General features: G+C 41.7%; 1 protein-coding gene across 7 annotated transcripts in view; it reads left to right on the plus strand.

Annotated features, from left to right (window-relative positions):
* Positions 1 to 22,228, plus strand: part of ADK (adenosine kinase) — a 291,317-nt gene that overhangs the window by 235,635 nt on the left and 33,454 nt on the right. For all 7 annotated transcript variants that reach the window (XM_037400573.1, XM_037400578.1, XM_037400579.1 and 4 more), the window contains 2 exons: positions 6,894 to 6,929; positions 13,634 to 13,748. In XM_037400573.1, the coding sequence (XP_037256470.1) occupies positions 6,894 to 6,929; positions 13,634 to 13,748 (151 nt within the window). The remainder of the gene's footprint in view (positions 1 to 6,893; positions 6,930 to 13,633; positions 13,749 to 22,228) is intronic.

Genomic DNA, 22,228 nt, shown 5'->3' on the forward strand with positions numbered 1-22,228 from the left:
AGCTGAAATAATATTTTAGGATATGATACGAACTCTTGCTATCCTTTATGAAGAAAAGCAGTTTTGAGGTCTGACACTGCTCATGGGAAAAGGAAAGAGGGAAGAAAACACCTCTATGTTCCCTTATGATAATCTGCCCATCCAATTAATGCCAGCTGTGCTTTCTTCAGTAATAACCAGCAAGGGGTAGATACTTGCTCAGATGCTGCTGATTCTGGATGTTGATTCTCAAGCTGTTTGCGGGGCCTGTCCGTTCTGTGCCCGCTTTTATTGATCTCCGGGAATGTGAACAGGTGTGCGCTGCTGACCGCATCAAGGATTAGTCTTCTGTGCTTGTCAAAGGGAGATAATATTGAAGCATTACAGTCGTGTGACACATCCCCAAGCATAGCTCCAACTTTGTCTGCTGTAGCAGAGTTTCAGCAGATAGACGTTTGTTTCAGGAAATTTGCTGATGGTTCTTTTGACTCCTGTTTCTCAAACTCTCGTACGACCCATGTGAAAGCAACTATCTCTGGGGGAGAGAAAAGCAAGAAGAGGAGGGATAAAATCCCTTTGGCTTCCTGAGCCCTGAATGTCTTTATAAATGACCATTTTTTAATAAAGGCATATGAGCTTGTATTGCTTTTACACAGTGAAATGTAGTAATAGTTGACCTTACAGTAATGCCTGTCTAAATCAGGCTGCAATGACATAAAAGGCTGGATGGGACAAACTACAGTAGTTAGAGTAACCGTTAATAACTCTTTAGCGCTGAATTGAAGAGGAACATATGTATCTTACCGCTAACCACAATAAATGTACTGTTACCACTAAAGGTTAAGTGATCCAGCTGGAACTATGTCCTGTAGACTTTGCATCCATTCATTTTAAATAACAGAATAAAAGCGGCCATTTGTTGAAATCATGTTTTCAACTGATCATCGGGTAGTCTACGGCAGCATCTACCTCTGATCTCTTTGGTAGGTCATGATTGTCATTACCACAGCTTTGACGTCACCCCTATTTGCATAGCGTGAGAGTAATTATAGTTCTCACGTGCTGTTGTCATGTTAGGAACTGTGGGTCTGCTGTTACGTACGTGTGCATGTATATATGGGCATCGGTTATTTTCTCACTTGAAGCTGGGATGGGCGATAAAATCAGGTGTAACTGAGTTTGGCTTTGTGTAGCATCTACAGGGAAGAGCGGTATAAAGACAGATCGTATTGCTGTGTGCTTGTGGGCTGCATGAAATGCTTGGGTTGGGTATAAGAACACCCCACCGACTGTGTCATGAACTTAGTGGGTGTATGTACGTCGTCTTTGTCATAATGCAAAGACACGGGCTGAAAATTCATTGTCCTGTCTGTGCCTTAAGCTGCATTTCCAGGGTCACATTTAGTGTAAGCTGGCCTGGAGCTGGAAGAGTGGAAAGCACGGCACGGCGCAGCTCACTAGCCCCACTGCTTAAACACGAGCTTAGCTCCCACAGTGTGACCGGTGTTTTTTGAAAGAAATACCAAAAGAAGGGCACGTGGCCATCTTGGTACGTCATTTGGCATGACTTACCTTCTGACAAAACAGGAGGGAAATTTTAGCAAAAGGTGTCTTTTATTGGCCCATATGCAGAATCGCTGGGCACAACAGCAACTGCTGACATCAGCAGTTCTGGTACTCTCATGCCTATGGAGTATATAAAACTAAGGGTATAGCTCTGAAAGCACAGAATTTTATAAGGAGGCTCTTTGTCAGGGAAAGGGAAAGATGGCAGGAAGGACGGGTGTGCCTGCCTAAGGAAAGCTGAGCTACAAGTGTTAATAATTATATTATAGTAAAGCAAAAGACTTTCATGGCTCTATAGTGCAGCGAGACAAATAATACACGCATTTTTGATTGATTGTGGTTGTTTTGTTTTGTTTTTAGAAGTTTTAAAAGTATACTGTCCTTTAGGGAATCATAGCTAAAAATGCCTGTTTCAGGAATACAAACCGTGGGCACCTATCTCTGAGGAAGGAGACTGTCGATATAAAACAATACTAAAAACTTTGATTATTTGAGTCAGCCTTCTACAGAACGAAGTTGTAGATACCAGTGTGCGTCGCTTCCAAGGAAGTCTTCTCTTTTTCCCTATTTGCTTGCTTGACTTTGTTGTCGCTCATTTCACTTGGACAGCAGGGGTTTACTGCTAGAGAAGATCAGTGAAACTAACTGTTGCCGCCGCAAACAAGGCAATCTGTAGAAAAGCCAGAGAGGGTACAAAGAACACCAGGTTATGCCAGGACTGGAGATGAGCTCAGGGGTGGGATGGATAGCACTGGGTGACGATACCAAAGAAAAAGGGAGTTATGAGTGAGATAACTGTAGACTTTAATGTGTTCAGGGAAACAGTGTACATGGCAGAAAACTCACAATTGCTTCTGAAATGTATGAAAGGAAGGAAATGTCTCAGATTGATTTTTTTAGAAGATTTTAGCAGTTAAAAAAGTCTTGTAAGGTGCAGTGGTGGAAGTGCTATTCAAGTTATAATCAGGCATGGCTGGCACCGGTAGGAACGGTTCCACCAAATGCGGACCCTAAGTGGAGGGCCCTCGTGGGCGTTTACTGCTGCTCACTGAGTGGGTCCCCTCAAGCTGGCTGGTTTGTTCCTTGCTGGCGTTCCGCGCTCTGCACCGCGCTGTGCCCCAGGGCCCTTCCAGCACGGCTGCCCGTGCTGCGTGTGCGTGCCGGGCTGAGCTCCCAGCGCCTCGCCGGCCGGCCTGCACCAGCAGCACGGGAAGAGGGGCTACCCCTGAAATTGTGAATAGGGCTTGGTGTGGGCTTGTTTGGGGTAGGTGGGTCAGCAAGTTTACGGTTGTCACAATAGAAACTCCCCATGAACCTGCCAGTAATCTCTCAATTTAAAAAAATGGATCACATCCAGTGGGGGGTGGGAGGTGGTGGTTCGTTGTGGGGTTTTTTTCTCCCCCGAGGCAAAACGGAGCGTTAGAGAGAGCTGCAGAGGGTAGCACTGCGATATGGGAGTTTAGGTTATTCTGTGAGATGTTTCCTCTACCAAGGAGGATGGCAGGGGAGGGATTAGCTGCAGTGTCCCCTGCATTTGCTTTCTTGCGTAATTACGGGAAATGCATTAAGTGTGCAATGGTATCATTGCTGTCCTGCTGTTTTATCATTTCTTTATGAGATAATGTTGATTTCAGCAATGAAATGCAAATCTAGTTTACAGTGCTCCTTTTTTTCTGTGTAACCGTTAAAATACGTATTGTAGATAATACTGCTGGCAGTGCTTTTGAAACAGTCTTTGTCAGTTAATTTTGGCAATACGTGGTTTTAAATGCTGTTTAATGCGACCGCGTGAGTTTTATGATGGCCTACATGAATTAATTTTAACCCAACGTGCATGTTGTTACCATTTTGGCTGTAATTTGATCAAGTCATCGTAAAACCTTGGAATCAACCAAAAAAAAAAAAAATTGGATGTGTCAAGAACATTTAATATATAGTGTGCCTTCTGTGTGCTGTGGCAAAGGGAACGTACAGTCATTGAAGTTGAGCCATCTTAACTGTAATCATAAAATTCTTTTTAACGCAGGGGGCTAACAAATACTTCTTGGAATGTAGATGCGAATAGATTTTGTGTTTGGAGGTTGTGTTTCTGTTTACTTCTAAACAAATAGTTTGTATCACTGGAGATAAAAGGGCCCAGAATTTTAACAAGACCTGTTATAATTAGCCCCAACGTAGATTATAAACAGCGCCATTTACTAAATGCTGGGGCTCCAGCAGCAATAAAATACATGCAAGAATGGCAATAGATTTCAGCTAGCGAGCGAGTTCAAACATCAGAGCAAGGCCAGCACTAGCAGAAGTTGTCTTCTTTTATTGTTCTCTCTTTAATTTATCTCGCTTTCCTGTGTAAACTGCTCACTGTTGTGCAAAGAGAGGGTGTGTGTTAACTTTGGTGACATTGTGTTACTCCCATTAAGTAACGCTGCGCACAGGGATTTTTCAGCGTGACTGTACTTAGGTATTCCCCTCGCCAAACTGCGTGAGCCAAGTAAGGTTTCAGAACCAAAACCAAACCCCATTTCTACTTCAGGTGGTACGGCCTTAAATTCACCGTTGCGGTTAGTAAAAAGACTATATAGAAAAAAGACCGTGAGTTTTTAATATCTTTAGTATGGAAGAGTAAAGAGGTGGGGGAGGGGGTTTTATGCAATCTGTTCTCTTGCAGACAATAATGAAAATGCTGAGTTGGAGTAATGAATGAATGAATGAATAATGTCTAAAGTTTATCAGAATTGGAAGAATTCCTGAAATGAAGCCTCCTAAGAAAATCCTGTTCTGTCGCTGTTTTGCTTTGCTGTTGTCGCATGTCACGCATGAATGAAAATGCTGCATTCTCTGGGGAGCGCTAAAGCTTCTGTGTAGGTTGTTTATTTCCTTAATCCCTCCTTCTTCGTGATTTCCAATGTCAGATGTAAAATGGAAAGCCTGTAAATACAGTGATTATCATACTGATGATCACCTGCATCGGGGAACGCCCTGGCTGGCCGCTGTAACCCTAGCAGTCCCCACATGTTACAGCCACTTAGATTTTAACCTGACTACTTTATTAGAGACGTGAAGCTCAGTGTGAGGTGCCCTAGGGCTGCACAGATGGGTTCTGCTTGTTTCCTGTTCTCACTGTTATTGTGAATAGATACTAAAAGGTTCTCATCGCTTTTATCTGGTTAATTTACTTTGAACTGTCCCTGGCGTTCAGGGCCTGCCTCTCACATTTCTCACCATTTTGCAAACACCAAACCGTAGTCTCCAAATGCACGTTTGGAGCTTTGTTATCTTTTTTTACTAGAAGGGCCTTAATTCTTAGAGGGATGAGATGCCGAGAGAGGCTGGTCATAGGGGGCTGGAGGGGCATGGTCCTTACAGAGAGAAGCTGCTCGGGAGTTACTGGGAGGTTCAGTTGATAGGAGAGGAGAAAATTAAGATTGCTGTTGTTCTTTGGCGCGTTCAGACACCCTTAGATTAGAGGTCAACTGCAGGAAAATCTATGATTGTACGCTAGCGACCATTATTCATGTAGCCAGGCAGCAGACCAGGCTAAAAGATGACGTTCTGACAGGAAAATCCGAAGACGAGATACTTTTTAACAAATGTGCAATCATTTATCCTTTCTTGTGGAAGGGCCGGGTGTTTCAAACCACATGTGCAGTGCATGGGTGCTCCAGTACAGAAAATTAAGATTAATTCTCTTGAAAGTCTCCCATGTAAGGAAACACGACTTAACTGGAATAATTTTTATTTCTTGTACTTGGTGTCCAGTTTCCTGGCCAAACAATAGTTTAGCACAGATGTTAATGTCCTGCTGCATTGGGACATTAAAGAAATCCACTTAGGACGGATCAGTGTAACTTCCGACTTCAATTGCGCGACCCAAAACCTGAGGTTGAAGAAGTAGTCTAGCTACGCTGTGTAATTTTTAGTCCGTCTTCTTATTCTCTGCCCCTTTATTGCTCCCTTATTTCTCTTATTTTGGGGTTGGGTTGGGTTTTTTTCGGTGACCCGGTCCCATTTGAGGCTCCCCCGATTGTGTTGCCGTTCATTGTAAGCGCATCACTTCAGAGTGGAAACTTGCAGGCTCCTTTTTTCAGACGAGCGTCGGCTTTGTTAATCACATGCTGGTTTAGGAAAACACTGCATGATATCTTTGAACCCTACACTCCTTCTTGACAGCCAGGCTAGCAAATGTCATTGACTGTGTGATGTACAAGAAGGAATTCAATTGTAAGTAAATTGTCAAAGTGGCTAACCTTGCCCGCACCCAATTGTCAGGACCATGATTCAGTTTTTCTGTCAACATCAGCTAAGGCTAACCCGGCCAGCCTTATGCTTCTGCGGTGAAGCAGCCTGAGGAGTTGTGCTTTTCAGCTTATCACATTTTATTAACCTCAACTTACTGTTGTTATAATCAACTGTACCCACTTCAGATTCCTCTGTTGCCCCCAGACTGGCGGATCGTGTAGGTCCACAAGTGTGTATTTTCTGCAGGCTGTCGTAGGGACACCGAACTTGCGTGGTTTGACACGGTGGTTGGTTTTGTTTAGCTGGATCAACTCGCCGTTTGGGCTCCAGACTTACCCTTCTATTAATGTCACTTGGCAAAGATAATCTGGAAGAATGGTGAGTTAAACCGTGAAGACTTTGAGGGTTTTCTCCCATATTTGCAGCGTTAAGGTAGACAGCGAGTAGGGCGGAAACATCGCTATTGTCTACTGTCTCCTTGCTTTTGTCTCAAAACAGATTTTAATTGCTCCGATTAATATAAATAAGAAATGAGGACATTCTGATACCCTGATGTTGCCTCGGTTCTTTCAGGAAAAGAACATAGTTAAATTGCCTAAAGCAGTGATTAAGACATCAGAGTATTTTAAAACGCTCATCTGATTCCACCACAAGGGTTTGAACACATTTTGTGATCCTGTTTTTCTAACGCGCTGTAGATGACAAAATGTTTTCTTTTAAAATGGCTCGCTAACCTGTGTCCCGTGAAGCGCCGTACGTAAATGGAGCTACGATACAGTTTCAGTTGAAAACATGTCTGAGGGATATTTGGATATGAAGGAGTGGTTTCCTAGTCAGAGTCCTGTCTCCAGAAGTAACTTTCCTTGCCTGGAAAAAAACCATACTGTACCTTCCTTATTTGAACTTGTGAAATGTGTTGACTTCGTACTGTTGTTGGGCTTGAGGGAAGGAGGGGGAAGCGTTTGGTGCGACTATCAGAATTGAACAACTGTATATGGGTATATTGAGATAATCGTGTAAAAGGAAAACTGGCTGAATGAGTTTCAAAATGTGTTATTTCTTCATTATCTAGCACTTTATAATTAACTGTTCTTTTTTTATTATTTCAGGAAGCTGCCACTTTTGCTAGAGAGCAAGGCTTTGAGGTGAGTTAACCCACAATTGCACACTAAACAGATCCTAAAGGGTTTTTTTCTTGCTGATAATGAAGTTCTTTTGGACAATGATTGATGTGCTATTATACTCTCCAAGCCTCGCAGCGGTTGCCATGGAAACTTGGCAGTCGTCATGGTTTCTTTGTTCTGCCAGCTCAGTGTTATGACGCACTCTGCTAGGTCTGCACCCAACATCGCCTACAGATGTTATTTATTGAATTTTGAAAAGCCTCTTGGGAAGCCGAGAGGTTGGGCACGGTTTCAAGCTGCCTCTGCAGATATGGGACCTGTCAGTTTGTTCAGTTAAAAAGCTACCTCATTAGCTGCATTACGCTCCGTAAGGATTCGCTGCTGAAGCAGTGGTGAAGCAAGACTAAATAGTGGAATAGAACACCGCTTAAAGAACTTAAACCCTGCCATATGCGGATTATCGTTATGCAAATGAATTTTAGCAAGGTTGTATATAAAATTGTTAGGTACTGATTAATGTAAACCGTGCCGCTACGAACAGCTTCTTTTAGAAGGGGTGGCGTGGAATTTGTGTTTCAAAACATATTGGAGTTGGTGTTTTCCATCTGTGCTCTAAAAATGTATGGTCCTCTACTTTCTTGAAGTAAACGCTGTTGATTTTGCAGTGATTTTTCAGAGCTTTTGATTTCGTCTTCTGGAGGTATTTGTTTGAATAGCATCTCCCATTGGCTACACTGGGATAACTTCATCTGGAGAGCTATCAGCTATTGGTCTCTAATGCTGGATTCAAATAGGCAGCTTTTAAATACTATAATTAATGTGACAATGGTGGTGCTAATTTTGCAGAGAGTAAGTGATCTTACTGAAATCTGAATTGCAGAACTGCACACACATGAAGCCTTTTACATGGTGGTTTTTTCCACAGGAATAGGACCCACCATAATTGATTTGTTTGCGGCGTATAAGAATAGATAGGAGTTTGACTGCTCAACACCTATTTTGCATAAATAATAGAAGCCGCGCAATTCAAACCGCATCGCTGTAAGAACGTGCCACTTTTGTGTGTGGATGGTTGCACATGAAAAAAAAAAAAAAAAAAAAAAGGGAAAGACTGACAGCTTTTGTTCTACAATTTAGATTTCTTTAGAACCCTACACCAGCAGGTACATCAATGCCATCGGTGTTTTAGATATTAAAACTGTGGGCTGTCCCATTTCATTTTATGTTTCCCAAATTCATGTGGCTGCTTTGTGGAAATCCAGACTTTTTATCACTGTCAATTTTCATTTGTATAATCTGTATTGTTAGCATAAAAATACACTTTGAGTTTATTCTATCAAATGAATGAATTTCACAGATGCCTCCAAATATAATATGAAGCATAACAAATTATTGGTACCCTCTGGTAGCTAGACAATAAAAAAGAAAGGAAGTAGTGTATTAAGTCTACCCATTCTATATTTTTATTGCCCCCTTGAGCTACAGACTTTGAATGTGCCTGGTTTAAATTCAGCTCTAGTGACAAACTGCTTTTGCTGGTGTCTGCTAACTACCATCGTATTAACCTTTCCATTAGTGCTTGCTTAGAGGTTTTAGCACAGTTCCTTCTGAACATCCTAAATCTGCCACATTTGATTACAGCGTATCAGTAAAGTGCACAATGATTATGATCTTATCTCTTATTATCCCCTTGCTTGGCAGCAACTCCCATGTCAAGTTTACTGACAGAGATGTGTAAAACTTGATAAGTGGCCACAGTCTTGTTTTCCCATTGTGCTGTGGAGGCATAAAAAAAAAATCACACTACTAATAATCTTATGAAAAAACTTAGAGCTTCAATTAGCCTTTCAATTAAAAACAAGAAAAATTTCCAGCAATTCTCAAAGCTTGTGTAATTGATTTTGTGATTTATATTGAGAAGAGAAAACTGGCAAAACGTGGAAGAGGAAAGGAAAGGACTCAAGTGACCAGGGCACAAATCAAGAGGATAGTTATCCTGGAAGTGACGAAAAGTTGCTGGTAGCTGAATTTGAATCACAGCCTGGAAAGAATTTTATTTTTTAACAAAAACAATCAGAAATCATTTAGCATAGAGAATCAGTTGTGACTAGCTGCTTTTTTTTTTTTCTTAAATCATCTGCTTTTCTACCTTCCAGTATGCATGGACTAGATGCATCTTTTAAACATGGACAGACTTAAGTATATCTGAAACAATTTCTGGGGGAAGGTAAAAAAAAAAAAAAAAAAATTACAATCAAGTCAACCTCAGGAAAAAATACACCTTTTCTGAAGAAATAAAATCTTGTCATAGGAAGAAGAACACACTTCCATGACACAAACCTGGGTTTTTCTTTGTAAGAGAAACCGCATTCAAAGGAATTTTTATTTTGGTGGTTCACCTTGCCCAGGAGTCAGTTTTCCATTGAACTTTGCTGAGATACAAGGTATTTTTGTAAAATCAATCATGATATTTGAAGACCATTGTTTCCTTCATTTTATCTCCTGACCAACGCTTACCTGTAATAATCAAAAGTAGAACATTACTTCTGATGCAGTCTCTTCCTGGAGTGCATCGGTGTTTTCTTTTTTGTGAATTTCATGTTCCATGACATTTTAAAACCATTAAATAAATAGTAAATTCACTGACTGTGAAGGCAGTGCTTCATCCTAATTGTATGTTGCAGTTGTCTCAGTAATCCATTGTAATAGTCACAGTTTTCATCCCAGGGAAGGCCTTGGACTTGGCTCCCCTTGAAGTGGTAGAACGGTTGTCAGTCTGGTTTAACTGGGTGTTTGTAATACGTTTCAAAAAACAAAATTGCCAGGACAAAGGTTTATGGGGGTTTATTTTTACAAAATGGCAACTCGCTGTTTGTTCCATGTGAGAATTAGGAAAACGAAATCCTCCGTCAACATAAAACTTAGGGTTTGATTCTGTCTGCCAGCCCAAGCGCTGTGATGAAGGTAACGGGACAGCAAGTATCGAAGGGGTTAGCAGCAGCTGCCACGCAAAATAATCTTTCCTGTTGGAGGCAGAGGTCTTCTCCTAAGTAGGTATTGGTTGGGGAACCATATCACAGAGTTTTGGTACCCTGGGCCAGATTTGGGTCTTGAAGTTAACGAGGTGCAGTGCCGAGGTCGGCTGTTCTCAGTGGATTTGTGCTTGTTTAGGTCAGGGCTGCGCTCATCCCAGCTGGTGCGGACCTGTGTGCAGGCAAAGATCCGGCGGCATAGTTTGAGCAGCAGTTTTAATTGTATGCAGTTTCTTCACATACCTCTGTCTGCTCCTGGGATAGCTGATGTATGCTCTTTACACCTGCTGGAATGAATGCCACAGGCAAGGTTTTTCAGGTGCAGCATCAATAGGCAAATCATGCTTTTGTGAGATTCGTATGCCGGATTTGTTAAATCAGACTTAAGTACATAATTGGGTATGTGTGAGCATCCTGTGAATCTGGGACATGTTATAGAGGCTTTAGGACCACAAACTGGTGCATTCAGCCGTGTCTGTAGATACAGGATGTGTATAGGAAAGTCTCAGTAAGTGTGCAAGTGCGAGTCAGTGCATAACAAATCTTTACTCATTACAGCTATTTGAAAATACTATGTGTATTCTGAACAGAAACAGGAGGTGACAACATTTCATGATATTTGCCTGACAATGAAATGAGGGCCATAGTTCTCTGTGGTCTTAAGCTGTAAATGTTTACATCCTAGCATTTATTTACATAAATATTGACATATTTTAAAACGTCACATTTGTACCATCAAAATACAACGTGACGGTAAGGTGGGGAGATACATTGTGGAAAAGTTAAAGCCTCCTCAACACTAAGGTTGCAGCTCTTCTGCTAGATAGGCTCTATTTTATTCTCTTCCTTTGAGTAATTGTAGTCTAGAAAGTGATTTTGGCTAAAAATGGCCAAGTTAATTCTCACAGAAGATGCTCTTCAGTTACTTTTAAAGCCTGCACAATCAGATGCGAGTCTCCAAATCACTCTGTTTTGAAATTTCTGCTTTTTAAAAAATTGCCTTTTTCCCTCTAAACACCTTCCTTCTACTTTTATATGCTCGTTATATATTCACTTCTTCCTGAAAACATATGTACTTTCTACCTTCTTTCACTATTTCATCCTTTACCATCATTCTTTACTCATCTTTTCCCTCAGGGTCCTCTTTCCCTCATATAAGTTCATCTTTATTCTTCCTTAAACTGAAGAAATCATCTCTTGATTGTGCCATTTTCTCCTATTATAACATCATCGTTTTCCTTTTAAAATTCAAAGTGCATGTAAATACATTGCACAAATATCTTCAAGCTCTTTGATTTCAGTGCCAGCTTTGCTCCACTGTAAATGTGCTTAATAAAGTCACTAGTAGCCACTTCCTACTTAGCAAAAACTAAACACCTCGCTGCTGTTTCCTTTGATCTCCGTGATGCTTTATTGCATTTTCTAGTTCATGGATCTTTTAATTATCAAGGCCTGAAATAGTTCAGAATTTAGGTTAACCTTCAGAAGCCTACACATTAGTGAGCTGGAGGGCTGTAATTCTCCATCCGTCCCCTGTTCAACAGCTTGTGCCACCAGCTGATACCTGCTATTTGGAAATCTTTTTTTTTAAAAAAAAATCATTTCCAAAGAAAAGAGCAGCGATTTAATTTATTTTTTTTTTCCTCAAGCATCTTTAAGGGACTCCTCACCTTTTGAGAATTCGGGGTGAGATGGCCCCTGTTTGCTGTCCTCAGTCCATGCAGAGGGGTTCAGGGTTTTTCTCTTCCTTCCCTGGTGGAAGGTGTTGCCTTCTAGAAGCTGCAGTAACAGACTGAGCAGGAGGAAGGAAGAAATATCACGAATGGGAGTGTAATATGTGGAAACAAAAGGCATGAGAGAATTTTAGAAAGCGGTAAAGAGACCAATAAGTAAGGGGAAATCATTTTCCTGTTTAGCAAATGTGCATAAATCAAGGGGCTCACTGACTGCCAGCGCTGGGGGGGAAGTTAAAGGGAGGCTAGAGAGTATCGCAGAAGAGCTAGATAACGTTCACATAAATTGATACTGGTAAATACACAGCCCCGGCATATTCTCTGTCCATAAGAAAGGTGAAGTGCTTGAAGATCAACAAAATTATCAAAAATGAGCAAGTAACCAGGACTGAATGGTGTGCAGATTATAGTTCTTGAAGTGCTTAACTGACCTGCTGATGCAAAATAATCAATCTCGTGTTAAAATCGGCAGCTGCAGTCAAAATGGCACATGCCGTACCTGGGTTTCACACTAACACTATATGCTGATGTCGGAAGGTAAAAATCAATTTATTAGTAATATAAATTAATCGTAACAGCTCTGGTAAATGACTTGAAACCACTCTGGACAGCTTTATAAATGAACTCTATTCATTATGCAGTTGTGTTAAAAAATTAGTTGGGATTCATAACGAGCAGGACACAAAAAGGTGCAGAAAATATTGTTATGTTTTCATACATTCAGTGCTACGCCCTCACCAGATCAGCTATGTTTCATTACAGTTGCTTGTACGCAAGAGCAAACTGGGGAAAAAAAGTGTGGTGTTATTTAACACAGGTATGAATAAAGTGGGACGTAGTAAGTAGCACAGAGAATAATTACAGTCTTTCTCACTTTCCTAATGTTAAAAAAAGAAAAAACAAAAAATTAAAAATGATGGCAAGAAATAGGTTTACAAATGCCACATCTGTAGAACTTCCTGACTTGAGATGAATCTGAGAACAAAAGCTTCCCACATAGCATTATAAGAGGATTTGATGCTGATACAAATAACAGAAATACCTATATTTAGATTAGATTGAAAACTTCAGTAAATTAGAAATCAAAAGTCCTTGCGTTTCATATCACAGGGCAACTATGAGAACAGAGAGGATAACATTCCCGTGACGAGTTGTGCCCCTAGAGTTTCTTGCATCGAATTAAACGGTTGGGACTTGTTGCTGTCAGGGACATTGGGTGGATGGGAGGCTTGGCTCAGCGTGCCGGTGTCTCTGTTCCTGGCTACGTGCGCCACGGTGCACGGATAGAGCCCCTTTAAAGCAAAGGTGCCTGACATTTTTGCCTCTTAGCCTTACTTCAGAAGAGCGGGGATGTTCTGTGCCCCACTGAATGTACCTTCCAGCCTTGGCTTCCCCGTGTGGCACGGAGCACGGTGAGCACGGAGCGCACTCGCCTGGGCTCCGCACCCTGCACAGGATGCACGGTGCGGGCAGCTTACCGCTGACGTCAGGTGCTGCAGGGGACTTAGAAGAACAGTATTTGTAATCCTGCTGAAATCAGAGGGATTATAGTATTCTAAAACCTGGCTAAATTGGATGAAAATCAGGCCCAGAGTTTATCCAAAGTATTCTCTTACCAATTTTATTTTTAATTCTATGATAGGTAAGGTTAGAATCCAGTCATCAGCAAAGAAAACCACTAATTGCTCATTAGGAAATGCTCTGTAATTCCTTTGTTAGTTTTGCAGCAATTGGAATAGCTGAACTATCATTATCAAGATTAAAAAGAATGGTCTCATAGTACTGCATAAACCCTTAGGAGAGTCAAGTATTCCTCCTTCTAAAAATCTTCCTCTGCTGGCAATAAACTCAGTTTTCTACCTAGCTGTAAGAAAATGATTCTCTGATCTGCTAATAAAGTTCTAATCTCTCACCACTCTGGTATGCTGGTAACAAGAATTTTCTTTCTCGCTGTTAACAGACCGAAGACATTAAGGAGATAGCCCGCAAGACACAAGCCCTGCCAAAGGCGAACACTAAAAGGCAACGAATCGTAGTTTTTACCCAGGGGAAGGATGACACTGTCATGGCTACAGGTATATTTTTCAAACCTCCATCGTCGCTCACTGTAAATATTCCAGTTAATCAATTACAAGTTGCGGATTTACAAATTTTAACCGTTCCGTGGTAGTCGGAGCATTTGCCTTGTGATGTTAGTCCACGTTCCTCATCTGTTGTGCTTTTAATTGTTTTAAGGTTCTGTATTTAAGAAGTGACTATTGCACAGGAATGCCTGGGAATTTAGTTCTGAACATCTTAAGTTCTTTTTTTTGTATAACATAGATCTCAAATATTGATCCAGTTGGTTTTACTCAGATTTTTATGGCTTGAGATTTTATCTGTGTAGCCATCTTTGCTGCAAACAGGAACACGCTATGCCTGCTGAGAACAGCTGTGCAACAGCACAGTATATTTAAACATTTGTGAAGAGGAGGAAGTGAAATCCAGTACTAAGTGCATTTCCAGGCTTTTTTGCTTTGAGCAGAAATTCTCGCTTTAGCTTTTCTCAGCCGTCTGCTCTTCTATTCTCAAAGGAGTACGTGGGAAAAAGGTGTTCTAGCAGGGATACAAGTAGTTTGGGCTGTCTGAAGCGATGATGTACGATGCACAGATTTAAGCGTTATAAACATGACTGCCTACCTTTTGATGGTCCCTTTAATTCTGTCCACCTCTGCTTCTAGACTAAATAAAGCTATTAAAAACATGTGCGGTGGCAAGCCATTTCAGTCGCTCATTCCTTCGCGAGGTAAGTTATTAGTCAGGGCTGAATTCCTCCTTTGGAAATCAAGTGGAGTTGAGGAAGCTCTGCACCTGAGGGACCGGTGCTTACTCATACGATACTTGCCTCAAAAATCAGAATTGGCTTCAGACTGTGGCTTCAGGGCTGGGCGCTAAGTAGGTATGTCACAGCTCTATAGATCATCCTCAGCAGCAGTGTGAATGATTCCTCCGATGGTTTGCCGCTTCTCCTGTTATGGTAGCTACAAACTGGTTAAAAGGAAATAGAAAGCAGTCATTGAGAGCTGCGTATGTTTATCTCACTGAATAACGATGGAAGTGTGGCTTCCAGAAAGTTACTGCGTTACGTGAACGGCCCATATGGAGGCACTCCACTGGAGTATTGTACAGTTGGCTGAAAAATAGCAGTATAAAAATGTTTTTATACATGAGCGAGTAATAACGGTAGTAAACCTAAATCTTATATGTAACCCTCCTGTGCTCTTATTTAATTTTCACTGTGTACTTATTTTATTCTTCAAACTGGAGTTGTTAACAAATCCATTAATCCCTTCTTTGATATTTTTACAACTGGGAGCTTATTTGAGGACTGACACTTGCTAATCTTAGCTGTTTGTTTGCTCTGAAATGAACTTAAATTAGAGAATGCACTTTATGTGCATGATAAATGCAAGATGGATAGAGAGTGTATGCAATGGTGTCAGCTACAAAAGCAAACATGATAAATGTTAAGGCAGTTTTGAGCCGTGGGATAAGCTATTCAGTGCACAAGCATAGCTGAATCTCTTTGCTATGTTGTTATTCATGGCAGCCAAATAAATGTCAATAATAAAAGAGAATTAAAGATTTTCATTTCCCAGAGGCAGTCCTCTAATACAGCTTGATCTTTCATTTCATTTGTAATTCGTTCTCATGTCAGGATGCAATCATTCGCCAGGCTCTGTGTGTCATGTTAAGTCATTTAATAATGATTAAGAACATAAAAATGTTTGGCCTGTGGGGCAATTCTCGAAAGAGGTACCAATTTGTTATTGTTTTCCCCCTTTTTCCTTCTTTTTGTGTGGATCATCTTTTTCCCACCTCCTCACATTAAAATAATACTGGAAGAAGGAAAAAGTGTCCCTTAATATAGCAAATGATGATACCACAGAATGGCATAGAGTAGTGCTAACGCGCTTATTTCAGCACTAATTAGATCTAGTTGTGCTTTGGAACTTGCCGTGGAAGGTGTAAAAAGTTTCTAAATTCTTCGTCTTGGGAAGAATTACTGCGTTTAGGAGTAGTTACCAGTATAAAATTCATTTCCTTTCTGTAAGGCATGGAAGAGGAATACATTTTTGTAAAAAGCAGGCTGTGTGTAATTGTTTATCCTGCCTGTCTGAGGAAACGTTATGGTCTTGAAGAATTTGTGCCTAGATTAAAATAGGATTTGCAAAGTCAGCTTGTTTGTACCTTCTGCTTTATATTTTGTCCAGGTTAATAATAATAATAATAACAACAACAACAACAACATGCTTATTAGTTGGAAGACATTTCTGTCAGTAATGATTCAACCAGAGGGGATCGGTAACCAGGCAAAGGACTCTGCTCTGTCTTCTGCTGCTGCCTTTAACCATCCTTCATCGGCTGTTGGGCAGATCACATGTTCCAGTGGTCTTAGTTTATGTCTGAAAGAGTGCCGGGTGTAGCTGGAGCTTACAGGTCTTGGAGCAAAAGACTCCAAGGTGAAGTTGGCCTTTATGGGGTTTTCTGCCTTTTGTTCCTGCTGCCCTTCCCCATTTTCCCCCTGGAAAGGTTTCCGCTCCCCAGCAGCAGCACGGAGCACCGTTACTGCGGCCCGCAGCAGTAGAAGTGAACGGCTTGGGTTGGGCTGCACCCTGGGCAGAGGCACAGCCGGGTGGCCGCCCCCTCCTTCCCTTCGTGCCTGGCCAGATGAGGTAGGTAGGCAGTGCTGAGGCTGCAGGAGCATCCTCAACACAGCCCCGCTTCCTCTGCCAGAGCCTCTGCAGGCTGTCCGGGACAAGGTTGCTGTGGGGCTGGGTAGCGGGAGGAGGAGTGCGCCTCTTGGGTGAGTTATGTGTAGGTTGGAGGGGCATCAGGTAGTAGAGATAATGAGGGGATACACTTTGATACAGCTCTGGCTGGAGGGAGAGGAAATAAGATGGCTAAAAGAGGTTGTTTGCAGGTTGCCAGCTCATTCATGAAAGGGCACAGGATTATGTGTGCTGGAAATTAGATGTGGAGTTGGTGCTTTTTTTTGTGCTTTTTTTTTTCCTTTTTTAATTACTGGTGGGTTGAAGAAGGCCAGATACAGCTGGAGAAGACTGTGGTAACAGTTGTTGATTCCTGGACATTGCAGAGAATGGAAGTATCACCAGGTATTTGAGGTGTAGAGCGTAGGACAGAAAGGTGCTTTCTTACCAAAAGGAAAGCAAGATTGACCAAAAAGTTCTGACAATATAGCTCTTACATACAAGAGAGAGCTTAGACTGAGACAGCTAAAACATCTGCTTCTTCCAAAAATCTGGCCTGGCCATACTGCAGAGGTGTTCCGTCATCTTACGGGGTGCTGCAGTTGGCAGTGTTGGTTCAGTGCCCCCCCAGCCAGCGGCGGCTCACCTTGAACGGGCACGAGCCGTAGGCACTCGGGCACGGACTGACAAGCAGCTTCAGAGGTCCCTGCGGCTGGAGCGCATCGCAGACACGGCGGGACGCAGTAACCGCGTCAGCAATCCCAGCCTAAGCCGTGCCTGTTTGTCAGTCCCCTTTCCTTGGCTGTCTGAAGTCTTGGTGTTTTCAGAGGAAAAATTTCTCTCTCTTAATTATCATGGAGCACGTTGGGTCTTTCTACTGTCTGTTCAGATCTCCTCCATCACAGCCCTCCAGCCCCAAGGCCCCTTTTCTCTCCCCTTCCTTCCTGTTCTCTGTCAGTAGGAATCATTGCAAGGAAGAGGCAACTTCAAGTTCAAGCGGAGCGTGATCGGCATGTTCCGTGGGGAGGGAAAGGAGTGGTTAGGATTGGCACACAGGAGCTGTGGCAGATGAAATGTTGACTAGATTAACTGTCAGCTTCTAATAAGGCTGCACAGACCATGTGTAAGTGATTGTTCTGTGAAGTTTTCCTCCTCTTGTCATAGAATCATGGAATGGTTCGGGTTGGAAGGGACCTTTAAAGGCCATCGAGTCCAGCCCCTCTGCCACGAGCAGGGACATCTTCAACTGAATCAGGCTGCTCAGAGCCCCGTCCCACCTGGCCTGGAACTTTTCCTGGGATGGGGCATCCACCACCTCTCTGGGCAGCCTGAGGTGCATTTTTCAATTATGTCAGATTTCATCTTTTTACAGCAGAACTTGAAGGCATTGGATCATCTCAGTGACCATAAGAATTAGCATTGACAAAAACTGTTGTCATTTTCTCTTAACGTTGGTTCCCCATGTGACTGAATTTTGATGAAACTTTCTTGGAAAAAGTAACCTGTGAAAGACACCTGTGCCAAAACCTTTCAGGGCAGAGGGTTATGGTTATGCTTTGGGAAGGGGACTGGTAACTGAAAATAGGATCTACGGACTTGCTCACCAGCAAAGTATATTTGACAGACAGTGTTGGGTTGATTCCTCGCGCGGATGCTCCTCATCCATACTGGGAATCACTTGGCGATCAAGACTCTGGCCCCACCACCACAGCCCTGTGCCATCATACCCCTCTTCCCAGGCCTGAGGTTCCGGATTTGACGGAGGGTTCTTGGGCTTATGGGATACATTCATTTCATGTTTCAGTACTTCTTTCTGTAACCACAAAAAATACATATGCGGGGAAAGCAGAGAGCTAATGAACACATGCAATCCTCTGAGTTCAGCAGCTGGAGCTTTTAAGAAAAGCACCAAAAATCACAAGCTCTGGCAAGAACATATATGTCATATCTATATGTGTGCTGTAACATTTGTCAGAATCAAATGCTGTGAAAGCTACCCCTTTTACAGAGTTGCTCATAACATTTTTAAACAAATTACTCTTAGTCAGATACATTTTATGACTGGTCTTGGCCCAAAGGGAAATCTTCGGAAAGTCTGAGCAAAATCAGTTCAGCAATGGAAAAACATACTTTTATATTGAAATATTTGCATAATTCAAAAACAGCTGAAGCTACAAACTTTAAACTTGGCTTGTTTTATAGCTTTAATAGAGGAAAGAAAAACAATCCAAATTTAAAGAAAATCACTTCAGCATTTTTCAAGTTATGAATGATGAAATCTGGCATGTTCAGGCGTGAACATAGAATTTTCCATTCTTTTTCCCCCCAGTGTTTGCAAGACCACCTCTGTTAAGGATGCATTTGTAGTAACCTCATTTGTTAGAATATGGCACTAAAAAATGATTATTTTTTTTTAAGGAGTCAAGCATTAAAGCCACCTCAGTTAGGGCTTACTAACCACTTACATCTTCTTCAGTTTTGGGGGTACATTACCTGAGATAACTCAACAGATGAGTTAGCAGTGCTGGCAAATGTGGTAAAATTGGAAAGGTCCGTCTGAACGACGTCTTAGTGCACCTACCACATAGTACTTAGTGAAACAGTTTTGTGAATTTCTGCTTGTTTTTTAATCTGTTCCATAAATTAAACAGCATGTGCCCTGTAGCCAAACGAATATGTCACAATAAATCTTGCAAGGTTGTGGAATTTTAGAGCCTACCTACCCAGCTTTTGATGTTGGAGTGACAGTAGGCGTTTGCCTCTACCTGTTACCTGAAAGAGGATACCGAGCTAAACGGGTGTCGCTGCACCCAGCATGGCCGTGCTTAAGGTAATATGTGCAGATATGTTCATAAATAAAAAGTTTTTATGTTTGGATAGAACCAAAACCTGACCTAAATGAAAATAACGACCAACAATAGTATGTTTTTATGAATGATTAAGCTTCTTCTACTTTGCAAGGGTAGGTTGGATCTTAAATTTTTAAGCAGAGTTTATAAACCATTTGTTTTGGAAGGGTTGTCAAAATTGTGGAAACTGGAAAGATTTTAAGAGCTGTTCTCAAATCATCATGGCGTGACTCTGTATACTTTTGGGGGGAATAAAAAGGAGTGATATTCAAGCATACGACTGGCTCTAAACAGAGGTCAGTAGGTTTTCTTTGTCAGGTTGTGCTGCAATCATAGACCAGCATGTTACCTTGTAAGCCTATCTATAAAACACGGAAGTATTTATTACTATTGACACCGCTGACATTTTATGGTGGGCCTGTTTGCAGCTTCTCTTTCTCTCAAGTTACTGAGTGTTGTGTGCTCTCCTCTAAGAAGCAAGAAAAAGTGTTATTTTTCTTTCTCCTTACAGCTTTCGAGCTTAGCCTTCCAGACAAGAAAGCTTTGACTAGCTTTTTCTCAGCCAGCCTTCCTAAGTGTTTACACAAACAAAAGTAATGTCTTGGACCTGGAGAAATAGTAGTTGGGTTATATTATAGTATGCTCATATTTTTCACAGGATTGCACACATTCACTCCTATTCATTTATATTCAGAAACAGAAAGAAAAGTTTAAAAAACAAAAATGGATTTAGAAAAATTGAAATTTTAGTCTCCTAATAGCATAAGAAATGAGCCAGGAAGCCCAACAGAATTATTTTTAGTTTAGTTGTGACTTAGGAAGCCACAAAACCTAAATTAATAATGAACATTTGATGATAGGGATTAATGAATAGCAAAGCTGGTAATACCTTTTTGTAACTGAGACCATTCATGTTTTCATGCTGTGTGGGAGAGGAGGCCTGAGCATTTTATTAGACAGCTGAAACACATTATTAAAACCTAATTCCTGAATGCTGGTATCACGACTGCACTTAAAAGTGTATCGACTGTTGCATCTCAGAGAATGCATAGACGTATAAGTAAATCGATGTATGTCTGTATGTGATGTGTGTGTGTTTTCAGCAATTTCATGTTGATTTAAGAAGAGGATGTCTTTTCACGTCTAGTGCATTAACGCACCAGTTTAGGCCACAAACGGAGAGAGTGAGGCTGGGAAATCCCCTTTTCATGTATAATCACTAGTAATAAGGAATTTTCAAGGCAAAACTGTGCCTGTTATTGAACCTAGCTTGTATTTCAGGTGCTAGAATGAATTTCCATTCTGGCATTCTGAGGAAAAATTACCCCTTTAAGCTATGAAAAATGCATGTTTGTTGAAGGACAATTAATACAGGTCCCTATCCCATTCCTTAATACTGCCTATAATTTCCTCTTACGGGGAAGAATTGCTACATTTTTTTCTCAGGTACCAATACATAGCTTTAAGAAGTCAGGTTTTGTACCGTAATTCTGAAAAGAGTCCTCGGAGGTGTCACGCTTCATACACACATCCATTGCTTTAGGTAGCAGCGATTACGTGATGTTGGAGAGGCAGCACAGGGCAGGGCTGAGGCAGGGCAAAGGTGTCTCTAAGCTGGTGTCAGAGCAGGGTGCAGCAGTGGGTGCTTGTGGAGCAGGATGAAACCAGGACAAATCTGGAGTGATACTCCCGTGTTACGCTCTCCTAGCTTCCAGTGAGCTGTAGCTGGGGAATTTCTGAGCTAGAGGTGTTGTCTTTGTGCTTAATAGTCAAAAATAGGGGTTTACCGTATGTAATGTCTTGTGATAGTGTGTCACAGACTGTATATTACATAAAGAAATACCTCCCCTTCTTTGTTTGGATTCAGCCACTTAGGAATGTTACTGGCTGTCTCCCTCCTGCTGTGCACGGCCAGGGCCCCGTCATTCCGTACACCGTGTACTGATACTTCTGATTTTGCAGAACTCCTGCTTATCTCTCCTTCACTGGTCTGTTTTCCAGACTCTTTTCCTGTTCTGTTTACTTGTTCTCTGTTTGATCTGTAATTCCGATGCCCTTGGGCCACCCTCCCCTGCGCAGTTTTGGAGGTCTCCTATGCAATTTGTGAATGGGGGACGAGAATGGTCAACTTGCACATGCTTGAGAAGTTTACAAAGTGTTTTAATTTTGTTTTTTCCTTTGTTCTGTATTTCTTTCTTACTAATTCCTAACATTTTATTTGCTTTTCTGGCTGGCACTGATGATTGATACGGTATTTTCATGGAATTATCTGTTGTAATTTCAAATATTCTTTATGGTGTGTATTAACTTAGTATTAACTTAGTATTAACTTAGTAGAGCCCACTCTCGTGTATTGAAAGCTAGAATTGTTTCTTGCATGTGCACCTTTTTCCACATTGACTGACAAAGACTTTTATAGCCCGTTAATGTGAGACACTTTTGCAGTTCTTCACGCTCAACTTTTGGTTTTCCTATCCCAAGTGAATCTGAAGGCATCACAAGAACATGGCACACACCACATGACGAGCACCCCCGGGAGGTGGGGTCCATAGCCTGGAGGTGCCCCCGGCGGGGGTGCACAGCTAGCGGCAGGGCTGGACCTGGGCAGGGCATCGCAGTGAGGCCACCGCATCAACCACTGCAGACCGGAGAGCAACACTGAATGAGTTTACAGTAAGATAGCAATTCAGGTGTCCTTAAACCCCAAATGGGCATCACGTCAGGAAAGAAAGTACCTTAGTACACCGTAGCTTTTTTGGGTGGGGTTTTTTGTTCTTTTCTTTTTTCTTTTTTTTTTTTTTTTTTTTTTTGAAAGGAGACCTTCCCTGTGATGATATTCCTCACTTAGAGCATCCACACAGAATTAATTTATCATAAATGTCTGATGCCTCCTGTATGCATGGCTGTAATACTTTGAAGCTGATACCATTTTACTGGTGACCTGAGCTGTGAGGT

This window comes from Falco rusticolus, chromosome 9, assembly GCF_015220075.1.
Source record: "Falco rusticolus isolate bFalRus1 chromosome 9, bFalRus1.pri, whole genome shotgun sequence".
In the NCBI taxonomy this organism is placed as follows: Eukaryota; Metazoa; Chordata; class Aves; order Falconiformes; family Falconidae; genus Falco; species Falco rusticolus.